Genomic DNA, 17,547 nt, shown 5'->3' with positions numbered 1-17,547 from the left:
TACTATGTAACAGTAAGTCAACACAATATTTGTAAACATAATTAAATACAATAGTATAGGTCTTTGTTTAAAAACTCATTTTTTTTACACACTTTCTAAATTATATTGGTAGTTCTCACCATTACTTAAATGATTTACTAGTAATTTGAAAACAAAAATATTAATATTACACTCTGTAATTTAAGTATTATATTCATAATATTACTTTACGTGAACTCTTACTGAGTTTAAAAATCTAGGTTAAATAGCTTTGAACACTTCTATACAATATCCCCAAAATAGTATCAAATTAAGCAATTCAGCTTTTAGATTCTGAATCCTTCTCCAATGTTTGCCATAAGCTTAAAGGAAATTATAAACAATTCTGATGGTTATTGGCACATTAAGATTTTTTTAAATACTTAAACATATCTTTAAAGTTATTTAACTATTACGTATATTTTTGTTTTCAATTTCAAATGGAGTGCTAAGATATTTGTTAAAATTTAACAGTATTTTGAAACTGTTGATCTTTATTTCTGTTACACGTAGGAACTATCTATGTATTCTTGAATTATTAGATGGCATATATTTATAGCTTAAACGTTTAACTTTGAAAAGTTTGAATGTAAATGATACATCTGAAAGTATGGTCATAAAATATTTTTTCACCACTAGCAATTATTTCAAGAATTTCATGAAGTGTAGTTAATACACATATACATGCTTCAAAGGATATCACTAACAAAAACCACTCACAGAATGGGAGGTAATATTTGCAAATCATGCATCTGAGAAGGGACTTAAATCAAGAACGTATACAGAATTCTTATAACTCAACAACAAAAAGAAAAATATTCTAATTTAAAAATGGGGAAAGGACCTCCAAAGAAGATACACACATGTCTGATAAGCCAGTTAAACCCTAGTTTTAAATCCTGGCTCTACTACTTCCTGCTGGATAACTTGTCTCTACATGGCTACAAGCCTTGAGAAAATGCTCAACATCATTAGTCATCAGGGAAATGCAAATACATTCTACATCATGAAGCAATATTAAAAACATTATGCTAAAGGAAAGAAGTCAATCACTAAAGGTCACGTACTGTATTATTCCATTCAAAAGAAATGTCTAGAATAGGCAAATCCATGGGACTTGAAAATAGATTTTCTACTTGAAAGTAGATTAGTGACTGCTAGAAGCTGGGGGAAAGAGGATTTAGGGAGTAACTGCAAATGGGTATATGGTTTCTTTTTTGAGTGATGAAAATGTTCTAAAATTGATTATGGTGATAGTTGCGTTAACTGTGAATATACTAAAAACTACTGAATTGTACACTTTAATGTCAGACAGGTTCATTGTAGGGTGTATGAAATACATGTCAATAAAGCTGTTTAAGAAAAAAAAAGTTCTATTTTGATAAGAAAATCATATCTAGACCTATGAACTTATATATTTGCAAGGAGTAGAAACTTAATATGACAAGTATTTATCTCTACTTATTTAGGTTTTAATTAGGTTACATAAAAAGAAGCTGGGATGAGCACTAGGTATTTTATGTAAGTGATGAATCATGGGAATCTACTCCCAAAGCCAAGAGCATACCATATACACTGTATGTTAGCTAACTTGACAAGAAGTTATATTTAAAAAAAAAAAAAAAAAAAAAAAAAATATATATATATATATATGGTGAAGATATCTACCATTACATTCTACTTTTTGCTTTTTCCAGTGATATCTTCTATTATTTTTATTCAAATTTAGGTATGTTATGTACCTTGTACTTATACAAGTACAAGGTACTTGTATACAAGGTACAAGTATACAAGGTACTTATACAAGTACAAGGTACAAGTATAAAAATGTTATTCAACAAAAAAATATTTTGAAGAAAGGGATATAAGAGATATTCTATATATATTATTTAATAATAATTCTCTAGGGAAAATAACTAAATTATGTTCTAAATAGTTTCATTTCTTTTTGTATAAGGAAAAAGAACCCAAAAAATCAAAAAGAGGAATTTGAGACACAACAGCATTCAATGTATTCTATCAAAGTATAAAATGTCATTTTACCACTAAAGTTTTTCCCATTATGTCAGCCTGTAATGTATTGTTTTTTTTCTCAGATATCCCTGGTTTAATACTTAATATAGAATACTTTTATCCAACATATTGGCAATTTGGGTTTTTTGGGAAATGTTCATTTAAGGTGGGGAGTAACATTCAAACAATTAGATCAGAGTTCATCAATTTAATATGCATACACAAAAGAATATTAAAAGGAATTACATTCTTAAGGAATCAAACCTAAAATTTCAAGTAATTTTCCAATAACTTATTTCTAGGACAGAAGTATACAAATAAATTATAAAGGAAAAAAGAATGGAGAAAAGGTCTGGTTAAAAATTTTAGGTAAAAAAACTAAAAGCTACTCAATATACAAAGAAAAGAGGCAAAAAAGAAAAAGAGAATAGAAAAGTCAGAAGAGTCACACTAATGGTATTTATAGATAATTACAACAGGTACATCAAAGGTCATCGGTAAAAAAGACTTGTGATAAATTTGTGTTTAATACTGTTTTTAAATATATTGCTCATCTCACCAAACCCAAAATATATATGTGACAGAAAATATAATATGAATAAACTTACATTCTTCTTCCTTAGGGTCAAGCTGTGTAACACTAACAGATAAACGGTCCACACGTTCTTGTAATGAGTTAACTCTGAAGGAAAAACTATGTGCCTCATTGAACAATTCTCCAAATATATCTTCAGCATACTTACCTAGGCAAAAATGAAACATATACCATAAATTTAATGTGATGAGAGATAAATATCAATTTACATTTAAAAGTGTTATCCTAATGAATTTGACATTTATTTGGAACTAGTTTATACAACCCTAGCCTAAAAGTAAATGAATTGAGACAAAGTGATAAAACAACATAAACCCTGGGAAATCTGGTTTTAAACACTAGTTCTACCACATCCTGCTACGTGACTTATGCCTAAAATGCAAATACTCTACCTGCTTAATCCGTATCTACCCATCTGGTGAGGGTTAGAGAATGCTATGATGAAAAAGTACATACAAATAATGTATCTTTTAAATCAGTGTTCATAAATAAACTCTACACTAGAATTGAATTTCAGGCCAACTGACAGAATCTAAGAGTCTTCATAAGCCCAGCAGAAGACCAGTCTCAGATATGCCCAAAACGTACATTCTGAAAATCTGTGAGATATATTCATGTTCTATCTAGTTTCTTAAAAAATAATCCTAAATCTAAAATCGCTGTATTTTCTCTAGTCATATAAATTTCTAATACTGAAAAGAATAAGAGAAAATACTCCTATTATAAAAGGAGAAAAAAATAGAAATTTCTATCTAGTAAGTAAGCCAGGGAGAAGTTTAGGCAATCTATAATGAAAAATATTCAGTGTATTTAGAACATATAAAGTAATGCATACTTACAATATAAAGATGAGTCAATTACTATGTACACCTTTGAATAAAAAAAAATTGACAGTCTTGCTAAATTAAGACATTTTAGACCCAAGCATACTGTATAGGTTAAGTCTAGCTCCACAGTAAACTCTTTTCAGACAGTTCCTGAGACAGACAGAGGTAATTAATATTTATTAAAAGAATTCACTAATCTCACTAGTTTATATTTGAATAATATTGCATTTATTCCAAGGTATTTCAATATAATATCTGTTAAATCAACAAGCATTTAATGAGAGCTCACCCTGTGCCTTTTTTTCAAAGTATTTAAATATAGTATCTGTTAAATCAACAAACATTTAATGAGAGCTCACCTTGTGCCAGGCAGGTGTATGACCTACCGAAGGCACCAAAAAGTAAAACATAAAATTCCTGGCCTAGAAGATTCTATGGTCTTTAAGAAAAAAAATCAGAACTTCAATCTCTCTATATTAGATCAAGAACTTTAATGTTTCTATAAAAATATGATAAAAATGAATAGTTTTGTATATATTCATTTACTCACATATATCTTTAAACCAAATAGACTGAAAATGTCTTATGTGCCAGACCTTGTACCAGACCCTGCAGATATAAAAATGATGGAAGAAGGTCTCTGCCATTGATGAGTTTTGAACAAGAGGGAGAAACAGATATCTAAACAAATATGAAAAGCAATTTAATAAATAAGTCCAAATCTTTGTTCCATTCACTTTGAGACCTTGGTATCAATTTCCTCACACCTGTAAAATAGGGATAAAAATATCTGCTTCAAAAAGAATTTATAAGGAAAGGAGACACAGTGAACAAAGGAGCTGGCAGAGTTCCACGTACAGGGTAGGAGGTCAACAATAGGCAGCTCTTACTATATACAAGGTAAGAGCCACAGAACACAAATTAGGTAAGATGCACCTAGTTTTGAATGTGGGATGGTGTCTGAGATGCTTCCAGAGACAGAGTTTCTCTGGCAGATAAGGAAAGCATCCCAACTGTAAGAAAGGGCAGGTATAAAGTCATTCATTTTTTTCAACAAACATTAAGGATACAAATGCTAGGAACAGAAGAGACAATTTCATCCCTAAAAGAGCTTAGTTTAATACAAGGATCCTTAATTTAAACCAATGGAAACTATACACAGATTTTTTTAAATATATTTGCATTTTTCTAAAGAGAGAGCCCACAGTTTTTCAACAGATTTTTAAGTAAGAGTCTATGCTCCTCCCCACTACAGGTTTAAGTGCTAATGTATCAGTGGATAAAATAAACATCCCATCTGTTCTCTTTTCACATCCTTTCTTACTTTCCACATCTACCTCCTTTTCTTTGAGGTGAAAGGAATAAAATTTGCAATGTAAAACTGACTGGGCATGTACATGAATTTGAACTAAGCTTAGAAGTATTATACTACTTACCTATTTGAGAACCTACTTGGTTTCCTTACCACTTATCATCTATGATGTTAAAACTAAATCTTCTCAACTAAAATTCTATGTCTTCCAAAATCAGTGTCCACCATACATAGCATCCCACATCACCTGTCCCTTTAATCCCCCTTACGTTTTTATTTTTGCCTCTATTCATTTGCCTAATTCTTCATGCAAGCTAAAAATGCCTTCCTTCCTCATTCCTCTCCATTTTCCAAATTCTTTTGTTCCTTAAAGGCCCAATTCAATTCACATTTCATTCAGCAAGTCTCCTCTAATGACTTCACCTTATGCTTATCTCTCTTTTCTCAGTTCCTATAATCTAAAACTCATGATTTTAATTATATACATGATCACACTGTTCAGAATAACTTCAGTATTTATCATACTCAACTCTTCAATTCAAATGGGGTATACTCTTCAGACAAGAACCTTGTAGCTTTATCACACAGCAAGGTATTCAGTGTTATCTGTCATTGTCTGTGTTTCTAATTAGTCTTATCAAGCCAATCTACTTATCCTCCCTCCTACTTGCTATCTATCTGTCAAATTTAGGCTCTATCAACTCATCTTGGTAGCATGAACTGGCTGTATTCAACAGAAGAATGGCCTTGGGAAAAGAGAACGGTAAAAGATTCCTCAGGTAATTAGAGTCTCAATGGTCATTAAGTAAAACAATAATAAGATGGGAAAGAATTTTAGTATAACAGAAGAAATTTATAGAAAGTGAATTCTATGTCTTCAGTAATTATATATTATCTTTTATAAATTGTGTTCTACTAGGAAAAACATTTTGTGGGGAAGAAGTCAGGAGGATGTCCCCTAAGCCAAGACCAAGCTCTGCAGTTTACCTTTATTGCTGCGTTCTGTTAACGCTTTTGGTTAAGTGAACACCTCAATGACCTAGAACCATTTTGGATAGCCAAGTTTACTAGGTAATTCAGAGATTATTTAATGAACTAATTATTTTAACTATTTTGGATGAATGCTGATATAAAATCTATTCTAAGCTTCCCTGTCTTAAGTAGAAATACAAAATTAAACATAATTTAACCTTTTCTTGACAACTTAGTGATGATTCTGAAATCAAAATGTTCTAAGCTAGAAAGCAGCCTTGAGATGTGTAAGAATATCTGCTTCTACGTGAAAGGGCCTCTTTCTGGTTTTTATATTGCTTCTCTCCTTATGTCACTTCTTCCTTTGCTGTAAAGGACTTCTTTTGGCTGGCTTAGGTAATACCTGCTTCTATTTTTATCTCCCCAACACCTCCTCTTTTAATGCTCTGAAGCATAAATGTTTGGGAACCAGATCACCAAACCTGTATGAACTAGCTAAGTAAGTGTAAACAGGCTCTGAGAGAAGGATCAATTGATTATTTTATGTGCATAATCTTTAGTGCATGGGCTTGTTTATTTTGGGTACCTAGGGGCCTTTTAAATTTAATTCTACATGCCCAAATATGTCAAGTGGGAAAGCCGCCAGAGAGGTTAATTCCAGGGCAGTAAACTATTGCTATACCTTGCTACAGTATTTTATGGTTTTTCTTGTTTTTGAATCTCTACAAACTGCTTAGAAAATGTCTACAATGGTCTCTTGATTCCAAACGTGAAGCACCGAAAACCTAATTTAGTTATATTTGTACAAAGTATTTCTATTTTTGGAGCTTGGCTACAATATGACCACATGCTTGTTGATAGATGATGTTTATATGAACTATACCAGACTTGAATATTCCTTACATCTTCATCTTTAGGTTATATACAAAACGGGTTAGTACAGAAATGAACACTCTTAATCATTATATTAGTTCTTATTGGGAATGTACCTAAAACAATACGCCTGTAGTAGATCCAAAATTCCTTTTAAGAAATACTTTAACTAAATTTGTTAATGTCATTTCTACGCTCTTAATATATATTTTAATATTAACTGATGTACTCATGTACACATAGTAATACAAATGTTATATGAAGTCATGTTACGTTAGATTCAATTAGTGACAGGTCAAAAAAAAAAGGTCAGCAAATGTCTTTTAAAAAGTAAGATTAACCATTATTAATATCTAGGACTCTTCTTTTGACTTGTCTCAAAAGTATATTCTATATTGACTTTCCCAAGAAAGAAACAGGTAAACCATGTTAGTGATTCGCTGTCAGTAACTAACCTGAAAAAATAACCACAAAAAGGGGGAAAGAATATACTTAAATTCAAACAAACATCCTTTTATTTTTAAAACTATTTCATAGGCAATGTAGAAATTTAGTGCTCTCACCAAGAGCATTCAAATGTAATTTTTATGTTGCTCTAGTTACATATGTGTATGTCCAAATGCTCTCACTTGAAACAAAATAGATTAACAATTTCTCTTTATCTTGTTCTCAATTATAAAAAGAAAAGAACAAAAGTTAAAAGGAAGAGTCAATCTTCCCTATAAGTATAATCTACATGGGTAGGTATGGCTAAGATATATCTAGGACCACTTAGAGAATACATCTAGGCCAAGAACATCTTATCTTTAAAATGAAATATTAAAAAATGAAATATAAATGTCTTAATAAAAAGCTAAGCCATCAATTCACAAGACAGATTTTAAATTTTATAACATTAAATTTAGAATAATAGGAAATAATTTGTTTAATTCCTTAATTTAGTAGCTCTGTTCTACAATCTTGTGACGGAAACACATTGCCTGTCTCATCCTCCTCTTCCTGTCCCTTCTGTTGGCCTTTACTATCTGGCCAATCTGCTCACTTTTTGTCTGTCAGAAGCCAGGTTCACTTACTATTTTCACATCATGCTGCATGTAAGATCCTTGACTGATATCTTAATGTCCTTTAGACAACTCACTTGACTAACCTAATCCTCTAACTAGTAACTACCCCATACCTTTTACTTTTAGATATTTGAGAATATATAAATACTTCCCTAGACTACATACAAAGAAAGAGATACTAGTGTCCTAAAACACAAATTGAAGCCACTAAAAAAGTAATAGTGATAATAAGCAAGCAAAAGTAAAACCCTGGCCTAACCTTTCATAGATAAATCATACTTTAAAAACAATTTCAGTAATTCTTATCCATCATGTGATGCCATTCCTAAAATTCTGTCCTTACTTCTCTTTCCCAGAGGAAACATGCAGAGAATAAATTATTCTAAGATTCATTATTTTATTTAAAATGACTACATTTTCCAAGATAATTTTATACTCTTCTCATCAAATATCTCCCCAAATTAATCACAAGGACATCTTCTTAATACTCTAAAGCTTAACATTCTGGTTTGCAAAAAATATTTTTCACTGATATAGAAATACTTACTTAGGCTACTTAGTTGTCTAATTATATTTGCCAAGGAAATATTGGTTACACATTCTAGTTCATTCTTAATGCCTCTAGGCAGTGCTGTGTGGCACAAGTGCCTAGGATCAATGTTTCTTTTCACTAATGGCATCTTGAGATCAACCTCTGTGCCAGTTCACCTGTAGGAAATCAAACAATAAATTAACATTATTCAATTGCACCCAACACAGAGTAAGACCTCCCCTTTCACGTTTAATAATAAAATATTTGCTAGTATGAAAACAATGAAAATGGAGTTACTGACTAAATGAATCAAAACTTATTTATTATTTTTAATTATTAGAATGTCAACATTATATAAAAATTGAAAAAAAACTTTCAAAGTCAGTTGCTTCATAACGAATTCATAATCACCGTTACTATTAAAATCACTGTTTTTACTACAACTAGGGGTTTTGTTTTAGAGAAACAGCGTGAAAGATCTTCTCTAAGGAAGTGCCTAAGAGGATTAAAGAAGCTGGAAGAATAGTATCAAATTTACACTTCCACGTAAAATGTATCAGGCGTTCAATGGCTCAGAGATCAAATAGTCCAACTAGTCCTACATCTTCAATTTCATCAACACTGACCAGATCTTTAATTGTTCAAATAGTTCAGCCTTCTTCTAATTATAGGCAGCCCTTACTTCCCAGGCCTCCCATCTGCACAAATTTCAGCTATCATAAGTTTAGTTCCATAATACCAGTCTCCAACAACACGGTTCCAATTTCACTTTCCACACTATATTAACTACAACTGCATAAATACAAACTACTTTGCTAGCACTTCAGTCTACAAAGCACTATGTTCATAAGAGAGGTATATCATGATCAGTGACTCATCACTTCTTTCCAAAGTTGGTTGGTGCCTAATCATTCGATTCGCCTGCCTAAAGACAGAAAAACATGTAGCTGGGTTACCTTCTTGCCTCCTAAACCCACATGAAATTTTACAAAATGGGTAACTAAAAGAGTGAATTAGCCAACAAAGATAAAAGTACAACAAAGAAATGAAAAATGATAAAGATGAAAGTGAAACTGGACTCAAATGTAAATGGAGTAATAGAAGAAATAGCTAATTGTGGGAACGTTGCCATTATTACTGTTTGAGAGACTCTAGATATGCAGTCAGAAGAATTTAGTGAAGGCAAACTTATTGACATAAATGAGGAAAGTGGCTGTGACAATAATGAAGATATCCCTGGGGAAGTGATGCCAGCAAAAAATTTCACATTAAAGAAACTCTTGGAGGTATTTCCCGATATTGAAAATGCAAAAGTAAAATGCTGGAAGCTGATCCAGATGGACAATTTGCCAAGGCACAGAAAAGATGCTCACTCTGCTAGATCTGCTATTCTAACTTATTATACAAGGAGATGGCAAAGCACTGTTCAAGCTACTCCTGGTAAGTTTTTTACAAAGAATAAAACACTTCAATTCTAATTGTTTTTAGTATATTACATTGTAATAAACTAGTATTAGTTCTACTATTTTTTTCATTTCTCTCTGTTTATAACCAACATAGGACAGTTTTAATGTCTTGACAAAATTTTTTAAAGATCATGGAACAACTGTAATTTTTCCCATTGATTGTTAATATCACTATGTGTGGTTTTAGTTTGTATGGTCATTCTTTTGGTCCCACACTACCATGCAAGTGAGGGCTACATGTACTTACCACTGATAAATAATGGTTATGAAGAAGGTTGTTTTAAAATATTATCCTCATCTCAAAAAAGGGTGGATGGCTTTTGTTGTGATTAAAATAGTGCTTTTAGGTAAAATTCAAAAGCGTTTTGGAGAGAAAAACTCTCTTCCTCATCCTTCTACTTCAGTTCCAATATTAGATTCTTTTTCTTATTTCTTGGTGATTCTAATGGTCACTTATGTAACTCACCTATAAAAATCTTGGTGGCAAAAAGTAAAATAAAGTCTAACAATTCATCTCTTAAATCCTGAGCAAACTGCCTACTTGATGTTTTAGAGAGTTCCCAACGCTATCTTTAATGTAGGAATCCTTTGTCATACTGGGAAAGGGTGAAAAAGTCCTAAATGCTAAAAGGTATAATTTAATTAGCAAGCAAAATTAAAATTGAATTCATTTCAGCATTTTTAAATATTGCAAATGATACATTTCTGTTTAAAAACATTAAAAATAACTGGGACATCTGGTGGCTCAGTTGGTTAAGCATCTGACTTCTGCTCAGGTCATGATCTCACTCGTAAGTCTGAGCCCCATATTGGGCTGTCTGCTGTCAGTGTAGAGCCCGCTTTGGGTCCTCTGTCCCCCCTCTCTCTGCCCCTCCCCTGCTCCTGCTTTCTCTCAAAAATAAATATTAAAAACAATTAAAAAATACTACACAGAATGAACCGATTACATATACTTTAACATCTTTTAATCCACCGTTGACTAACTTGCCTATTTAAGGGTGGAAAACATTTATTTAATAAAGAAGCTAAAGTATATTGTGCTAAGACATGAAATAACTAATTCTAATAATTGTTAATCTGTTTTCTTAGGTCACAACTAAAAATACTATCATAGCAAACAAAAATTTTCCAACTATTATATAACCCATGTGGTTACAAAAGTAATTGTTTGCCAGCAATGTAAAAAACTAAAATAATTCCTAGGTTTCTTCACCATTTTCTTGGGTTCTTAGCTTAAAATTAAACTTCCAGTTACTGAAGCAAACAAACATCAAGAGACTGAGAGCATGCAAACTAAAGTCTATATCCCTTAGAGATTTTTAAATTATTCCTTAACATAATCCAGCTAAAATTTCAATAAATTTGTTTCTTAATTTAAATAATATTTTTATGGGCTTAATTTTAAATCCTGGTGTAAATGTTAAAATTAAAAATAAAATTAGCTACAATACTGCTAAAGACATCATATTTATTAAACTAGCATATTAGAAACCCTCTTTCAGAGGAGTAAAGAAAATGAAACTTATATTAAAATTTAACAGCAAAATTCTGGCAGAATTCTAATTAAAATTATATTTTGGCAACTATTATAATATCAATATGTTCTCTAAGTTATTTCAAGAATGTCTTCTGTCGACTCGAATCAAGACTATATCTATATCTATCTAAAAGTATAAAGTGGGATGCCTCAGTGGCTCATTTGGTTGAGCTCTCGACTCTTGATTTGGACTCAGGTCATCATCCCAGGGTTGTGGGCTTGAGCGCCATATTGGGCTACATGCTGAGCATGGAGCTTGCTTAAGATTCTCTCTCTTTCTCTCTCTCTCTCTCTCTCTCTCTCTCTCTTCCTCTGCCCCTCTCTTTCCCACTCCCACTCTCTCTCTCCAATCAATCAGTCAAGCAAGCAATACATAAAGTGTTAAAAATAACCCAAGATCAGACATAATAGTGATTTTATGGTTCTGGAAATCAGAAAAATACGTTATCTAAATTCTCCTTTTCAGAACTCAAAAATGGTCTGTAAATTTTATTTAAAATGTTTAAAGGATTCCTTTATTTAAAAATTTCAGGAAACATAAAATAGTTGCTTTTAAAAAACTGCCATAAGATAACTGTAGTTACTAATTGCCTCATGGGTTATATAAAGAACATAAGAATGACGAGTATTCTATTATGCCATTGATGACAAATGATTAATTCCTTACACTCACACACTGATGAAACAACTAACCTATAATCATTTAAGGGTATTTCTGTATTTATAAAATGGCATTAATATTAAATAAGGAAAATTTTATGTTAAATTATAGAAATACAATTTTCAATTTTTATAAGAACACTTTTCAAACTAAAGGATTATATTATGTGACCTAAGAGAACAGGTTAGAATAAAACAACTATTCTAATAAAAACAAATTTCAGTATTTTAAATACAAATTTCAGAATTTTAAGGGAACAAATGATTAAAAAAGTATTTTTTAATGTTTATTTATTTTTGAGAGAGACAGAGCACGAGCTGGGGAGGGGCAGAGAGAGAGGCAGACACAGAATCTGAAGCAGGCTCCAGACTCTGAGCTGTCAGGACAGAGCCTGATGCGGGGCTTGAACCCACGAAGTGTAAGATCATTACCTGAGCCGAAGTCAGACACTTAACCCACTAAACCACGCAGATGCCCGGGGAGCAAATGATTTTTAACAAATGTCCTACCTCCCTAACATTAGAAACTACTTAATTATGTGTAACAGAACAATTAAATAATTTGAGCACAAGTGTGTTTAAATAGAGATATGTTTTTCATGGAAATAGTTTTTCCAATAAAGTTCTTTGCAAATGACAAAATACTTTATAATTCTTACAGACACAAGGGATTAAAATATAAAACAGTTTTGAAATACGAATGCATAAAATAGTTTCACATTAACAAATTTATCAAATCTAATTAAAAATAGTTGTTCCAAGTATGTAAAACCATGGGTCTTTAAATAAAGTGATTTAAAATATATAAAAAAGGATGTTTAAAAGTATATCAAAAACAGAGTTTTTATAACTTACCTTTTCTCCCAATCTACAATGTATATATCCCAAACTGTTTTAGTATTATAAATACACTGAAATAGAAAGTAACTGAACTTACCCGTGAAACAATAGGATCATATAAAGATAACATATCTCCCTTTGGTTATGAGGTAAACTTGAAGATTACTAACCATAAATTTCAAAAATTCTATATACAAAGACATGACAAAGCCAAATTGGGCATTCACAGGATTATTCATGCTGAAGATCTCTAGTTATTTGATTGCTTTGAAATGTTCTGGCCCTAGTTAAAGAATTTGCCCTAAAAACAGTGCTATCTTTACCAAAAATAAATAAATTGGTAGATAATTATATATTTCATCTTAAGTTACAATAACAAAGTATTAAATTTTGATAGGCTAAGGTTGAAAAGAAATGAAGAAATGAGCTACATACTCTGCAATTCAATCTGGACATTACTGTTAGGCCCAAGAAGAAAACTGGAAGCTAATGAAATAATAAATAGTATTACACACCTATAGAGCAGAAATGAGATTCAGGATAGTTAACTAAGTAATAAGATTCACTAGATAGTAGTAATTATGTGATTCCATGTCATTTTCAATGAAAAAAATATATTTAAATTAATACAACCACCACAGACACTTACTCAACAAATCATTATACAAATATAATATTGCTCCAAGGTTATTTTTAGTGGTTTAAGAGATGTTAATTTGAAATTTGAGGTATGTAAACCACAAATGCTGATTAAACTATATGAAAAAAAAAAGATCAAGTGTTCTTTATACTATTAAAAAGTTAATACTTCTAAAAACAATAATTACCTATCAAATATGTTGTACTTTATATGAGAAATTACACTATTGATACACTGCCATCATCCATTCATCTAGCCGTTCATTTACTAAATACCAATGACTCAAGCATTGTGCTAAGTGCTAAAGAAAAAGGCATGAGCAAAACCAGTCTCCCGTGGATTAGCTAGAATCAAGTATCTAATTATACTTATGATAACTGCAATGAAGTAAAAGTACTGGGCACTATAAATAGATCTATTTCCTTAAGGAAATGATATTTAAATTGAGACCAATGGGATTATTAGGAGTCAGCTAGCTAGGCTGGAAGAATTGAAGCATGTGTGTTTTGTGTGTGTGTGTGTGTGTGTGTGTGTGTGTGTGTGTGCATTTTCATTCTAAATTAGAAGGTGCATCATACGTACAGGCTCTCAACTAGGAAGGGGCTTGATGCACCTGCACAATATGGTAGCAGTCCAGTAGACAGGAGTGTAGTGAACAGAGACTAAGAGTCAGCAGGGGATCCGATCAAGTAGGACCTTGACGGTTATGGTGAAGATTGTCCAGATTATTCTAATGGAAGAGCATTCAAGGATTTTAAGGAAAAGAGTACCAAGATCAGAAATTGCCGTTCATTCTAACTGCTTTATGGATACTTGGTGGGGAGGGGAGCAATGGCAGAATAAATGCAGGTGGGCCAATTAGAAGATTAAGTTAGAAGATGACTGAAATAGTCCAGGTGACAGAGATGGTAGTCATTTGGACTAGGTGATGGTAATCTAATTTTTTAAAACATTTATTTATTATTGAGAGACAGAGCGAGACAGAGCATGAGCATGGGAGGGGCAGAGAGAGGAGGAGACACAGAATCTGAAGCAGGCTCCAGGCTCTGAGCTGTCAGCACATAGCCTGACACAGGGCTCAAACCCACAAACCACGAGATCATGACTTGAGCCAAAGTCGGATGCTTAACCGACTGAGCCACCCAGGTGCCCTTGGACTAAGTGATGGTAATCTAGAAGCACGTCCGTTCAATATATATCCTGAAGGCAGAATCAATAAGACTGATGATGGATTAGACATAGGAGTGAGGTCCAAATTTGTGGCATAAGAAACTTTCTGTGGTCAGCCAAAAACTAAAAGTGATTTCTGAAGCAGACCTATTACATCAATATATTATTCCTATCCATAAAATCTATGGGATTAGGAATGGATTTATGACCAACACTACTAATATTTACAACCAGGTATCTGGGATCATAGAGAGAATAACTTACTGATATTTGGAGCAGAGCATTAGCCAAAATTGGTCATCAAGGAGATGAAAGAGCATTTAGTGGCTTTCTTCTTTCCCTTCATTTTTATTTTTTCCTTATATTTCATTATTCTCCTATATGATACATGCCTACTTTATCTATTTTAGCCCCAGAGGAGCAATTTTGTTCCTCCTAACTCCTTTGTTCCCCGCATATTGTTCCTAGTCTCTATAACCTCCCTGTAACCTGAGTTCACTTGACTTCTAGACTACAGCGCCAGAGTGAACACAATATTCCTAGCATTTCACCTTCTAATGTCCCCAGCCAAATGAAATGTCTAGTCATCTTCTTCCTGGAGGGAACAGCATGGCAAAAATGTGTATCAACATTACTAAAAACCATTTCTCCAATGTTTAACTGTACCTTTCTTTTCATGTGTACAAAAACCCAAAATGCATGGTGACCACTGGCAATGGCAATAACCACACTATTTTGTGGAACTGTACATTCATTATGAGACAAATTTCATGTCTCTTTCGTTGAAATTTACAACTCAAATGAGAGTTTAAAAGACCTCCTTAAGTATCTTAAGGCTAACAGTGAAGTGGCATACAGTATAAGAGAAAATTTAAGGTTTACACACCAAAAATTTAGTAATATAGCACTTTTTTGGAGGAGAAAAAAGTATTTCAGATCCCTGACAGTAACTTATTTTGAATATGTTACTTAGCAGTATACAGATATAAAATCAAATGTAAATCCTTATGCTTATAACCCCTTACATAACTAGAAAGCCAAAACAGATTTAAAATTAAATACAAAAATACAAAACCAATAAAATTCAAAATAATAGTATTGAATATGATAAAAATCACATTGCTTGCTATATGAATTTTGTACTGACTGCTCCAAAAATCTGCTTTACTTTGTTCATGCCTATCCTACCATGTAACAGCCTTTTCTTTACTTGAACTACTGTGAAATTTTATGCATATGTTACCTAATTGACACTATTTAGGCTTTCCTATGTTCAAATACAACATTTAGGTGCAACTGTGTTCCTGTAGTATCCAGGATATACTGAAACAATTAAAGTTTTACTATGTGGCACCACAGTTATGCTAAACACAATCCTAAACAGAGATAACCAAAACTACTTCCCAGGACTCATTATAAAGTAGACATCTAAATGATTCAGAATATGCTTTCATTAAGTCCTTTTGAAATAAAGGATTTTTGAAACAAAACAATTAAATAAACAAACAAAAAGCAGAATCAGACCTATAAATACAGAGAGCAAACTGATGGTTTCCAGAGAGGAGAGAAGTGGAGGGATGGGCAGAATGGGTGAAGGGGAGTGGGAGATACAGGCTTCCAGTTATGGAATGAAAATGTCATGAGAACAAAAGGTACAGCATAGGGAATATAGTCAATGATACTGTAATAGCATTGTATATTAACAGATGGTAACTACACTTGTGGTAAGCACAGCATTACATAAAGAGATACTGAATCACTATATTGTACACCTGTGTCAACTAGACTCAAATTTTAAAAAATTTAAATAAAATGAAGAATTTAAAAAAATTTAAAAATCACACAGAAAACATACAAACATCCAAAATTATGTCCAGGCTGGGAACCATTCTAGGCCAAGCCAAAGATATCACTCAAGGAGGTGGAATGAGTTGTTCAAAAGACAGGGTTAGGAACAGAACCTATTTGTGTATATGTGTGTTTTACCAAACGCTGTTGCTTCTTTCATATTAAGATGTATTTTTACAATGTGAACTTTAAAAAACCATTCTAACAATTCACTATTCAGGAACTGAGCAAAATTTCACTTAAGAGGAGAATCAAAAATGATTCTTTCACAAACCAAAACAGATGAACACACATTTTTAAAAAGTAGAAAAGTATATCAGTTATCACAGATGATAACAAGCCCACCAACAGTCTCCTTCTGCACCTGATTTATGCCAAAATATGGAAATTTTTACCCCCTCATCTTTCTTTCAAGTTCTTTCTTCTCTTATCTCTACATACATATTTCCAAATACTGACTCTTTATTTTTGGATGTCCCCATGAATAAAACCAGTAAGTCAATAAGCCCTGAACTAAAGTCATTATTTTTCCCTAGCAAAAACCTAGCTCTATATTTCTTATATTAGCTAACAGCTCCATCAAAGTACAGCCTATTAGAATCTTCTTGGACTCCTTTCAATCTTACCATACCCATCTGTACAACAATATCTATTCAGTTCCTAGCAGAAGACCTGTTGGTATCAAACTGTTGGTATTTGCCTTAAAATTTTTGAAAATATTGATAATCTTCCAAAATTCTGGACAAATTTATATTTCCACATCCTCACGATCACATGGGCTTTCAGGTGCCCACGTTATATACTCTACAAGATACACCATAATTTATTTGACACTCCCTTAATGCTGGACATTTTGGCTACTTCCAAATTTTTATAATAATAATACTGGATAACCTTACATTATATAAATCTTTATAGCAGTTCCTGGTTATTTTCTTGGAGTATTAAAAATTCAAGATCCTTGAAATATTTATTTCCTAATTGCTTCCAGTAACATTATTTCATTTTCATTTTTACCATACATGAAGATAGTTTAATGCTTTCTCAGCTCCATTATTTACTATCTATGCGACCTCTTATATTTCAATTTCCTCACCTTAAAATAAGGAAAATAACACCACCTAACTCAAGGGTATTTCATGTAGGTTAAAATGGTTGTTAAATGCAGAGTTTTTAGAAA

The 17,547-nt window shown here is 32.2% G+C and overlaps 1 protein-coding gene across 8 annotated transcripts in view; it reads right to left on the bottom strand.

Moving 5' to 3' along the window:
- Window positions 1-17,547, bottom strand: part of WASF1 (WASP family member 1) — a 70,240-nt gene that overhangs the window by 10,513 nt on the left and 42,180 nt on the right. For 7 of the 8 annotated variants that reach the window (XM_019443067.2, XM_019443065.2, XM_053904577.1 and 4 more), the window contains 2 exons: window positions 8,222-8,382; window positions 2,640-2,774 (listed from right to left, as the gene is read on the bottom strand). In XM_019443067.2, coding sequence (XP_019298612.1) covers window positions 2,640-2,774; window positions 8,222-8,354 — 268 coding nt within the window. In that variant the 5' untranslated portion in view covers window positions 8,355-8,382. The remainder of the gene's footprint in view (window positions 1-2,639; window positions 2,775-8,221; window positions 8,383-17,547) is intronic. The other variant, XM_019443073.2, reaches the window with a different exon arrangement.

The sequence above is a fragment of the Panthera pardus genome, unplaced genomic scaffold, assembly GCF_024362965.1.
Source record: "Panthera pardus isolate Hobbes unplaced genomic scaffold, ASM2436296v1 HiC_scaffold_17, whole genome shotgun sequence".
NCBI classification, from domain to species: Eukaryota; Metazoa; Chordata; class Mammalia; order Carnivora; family Felidae; genus Panthera; species Panthera pardus.
This window is presented reverse-complemented; position numbering and strand designations above follow the sequence as displayed.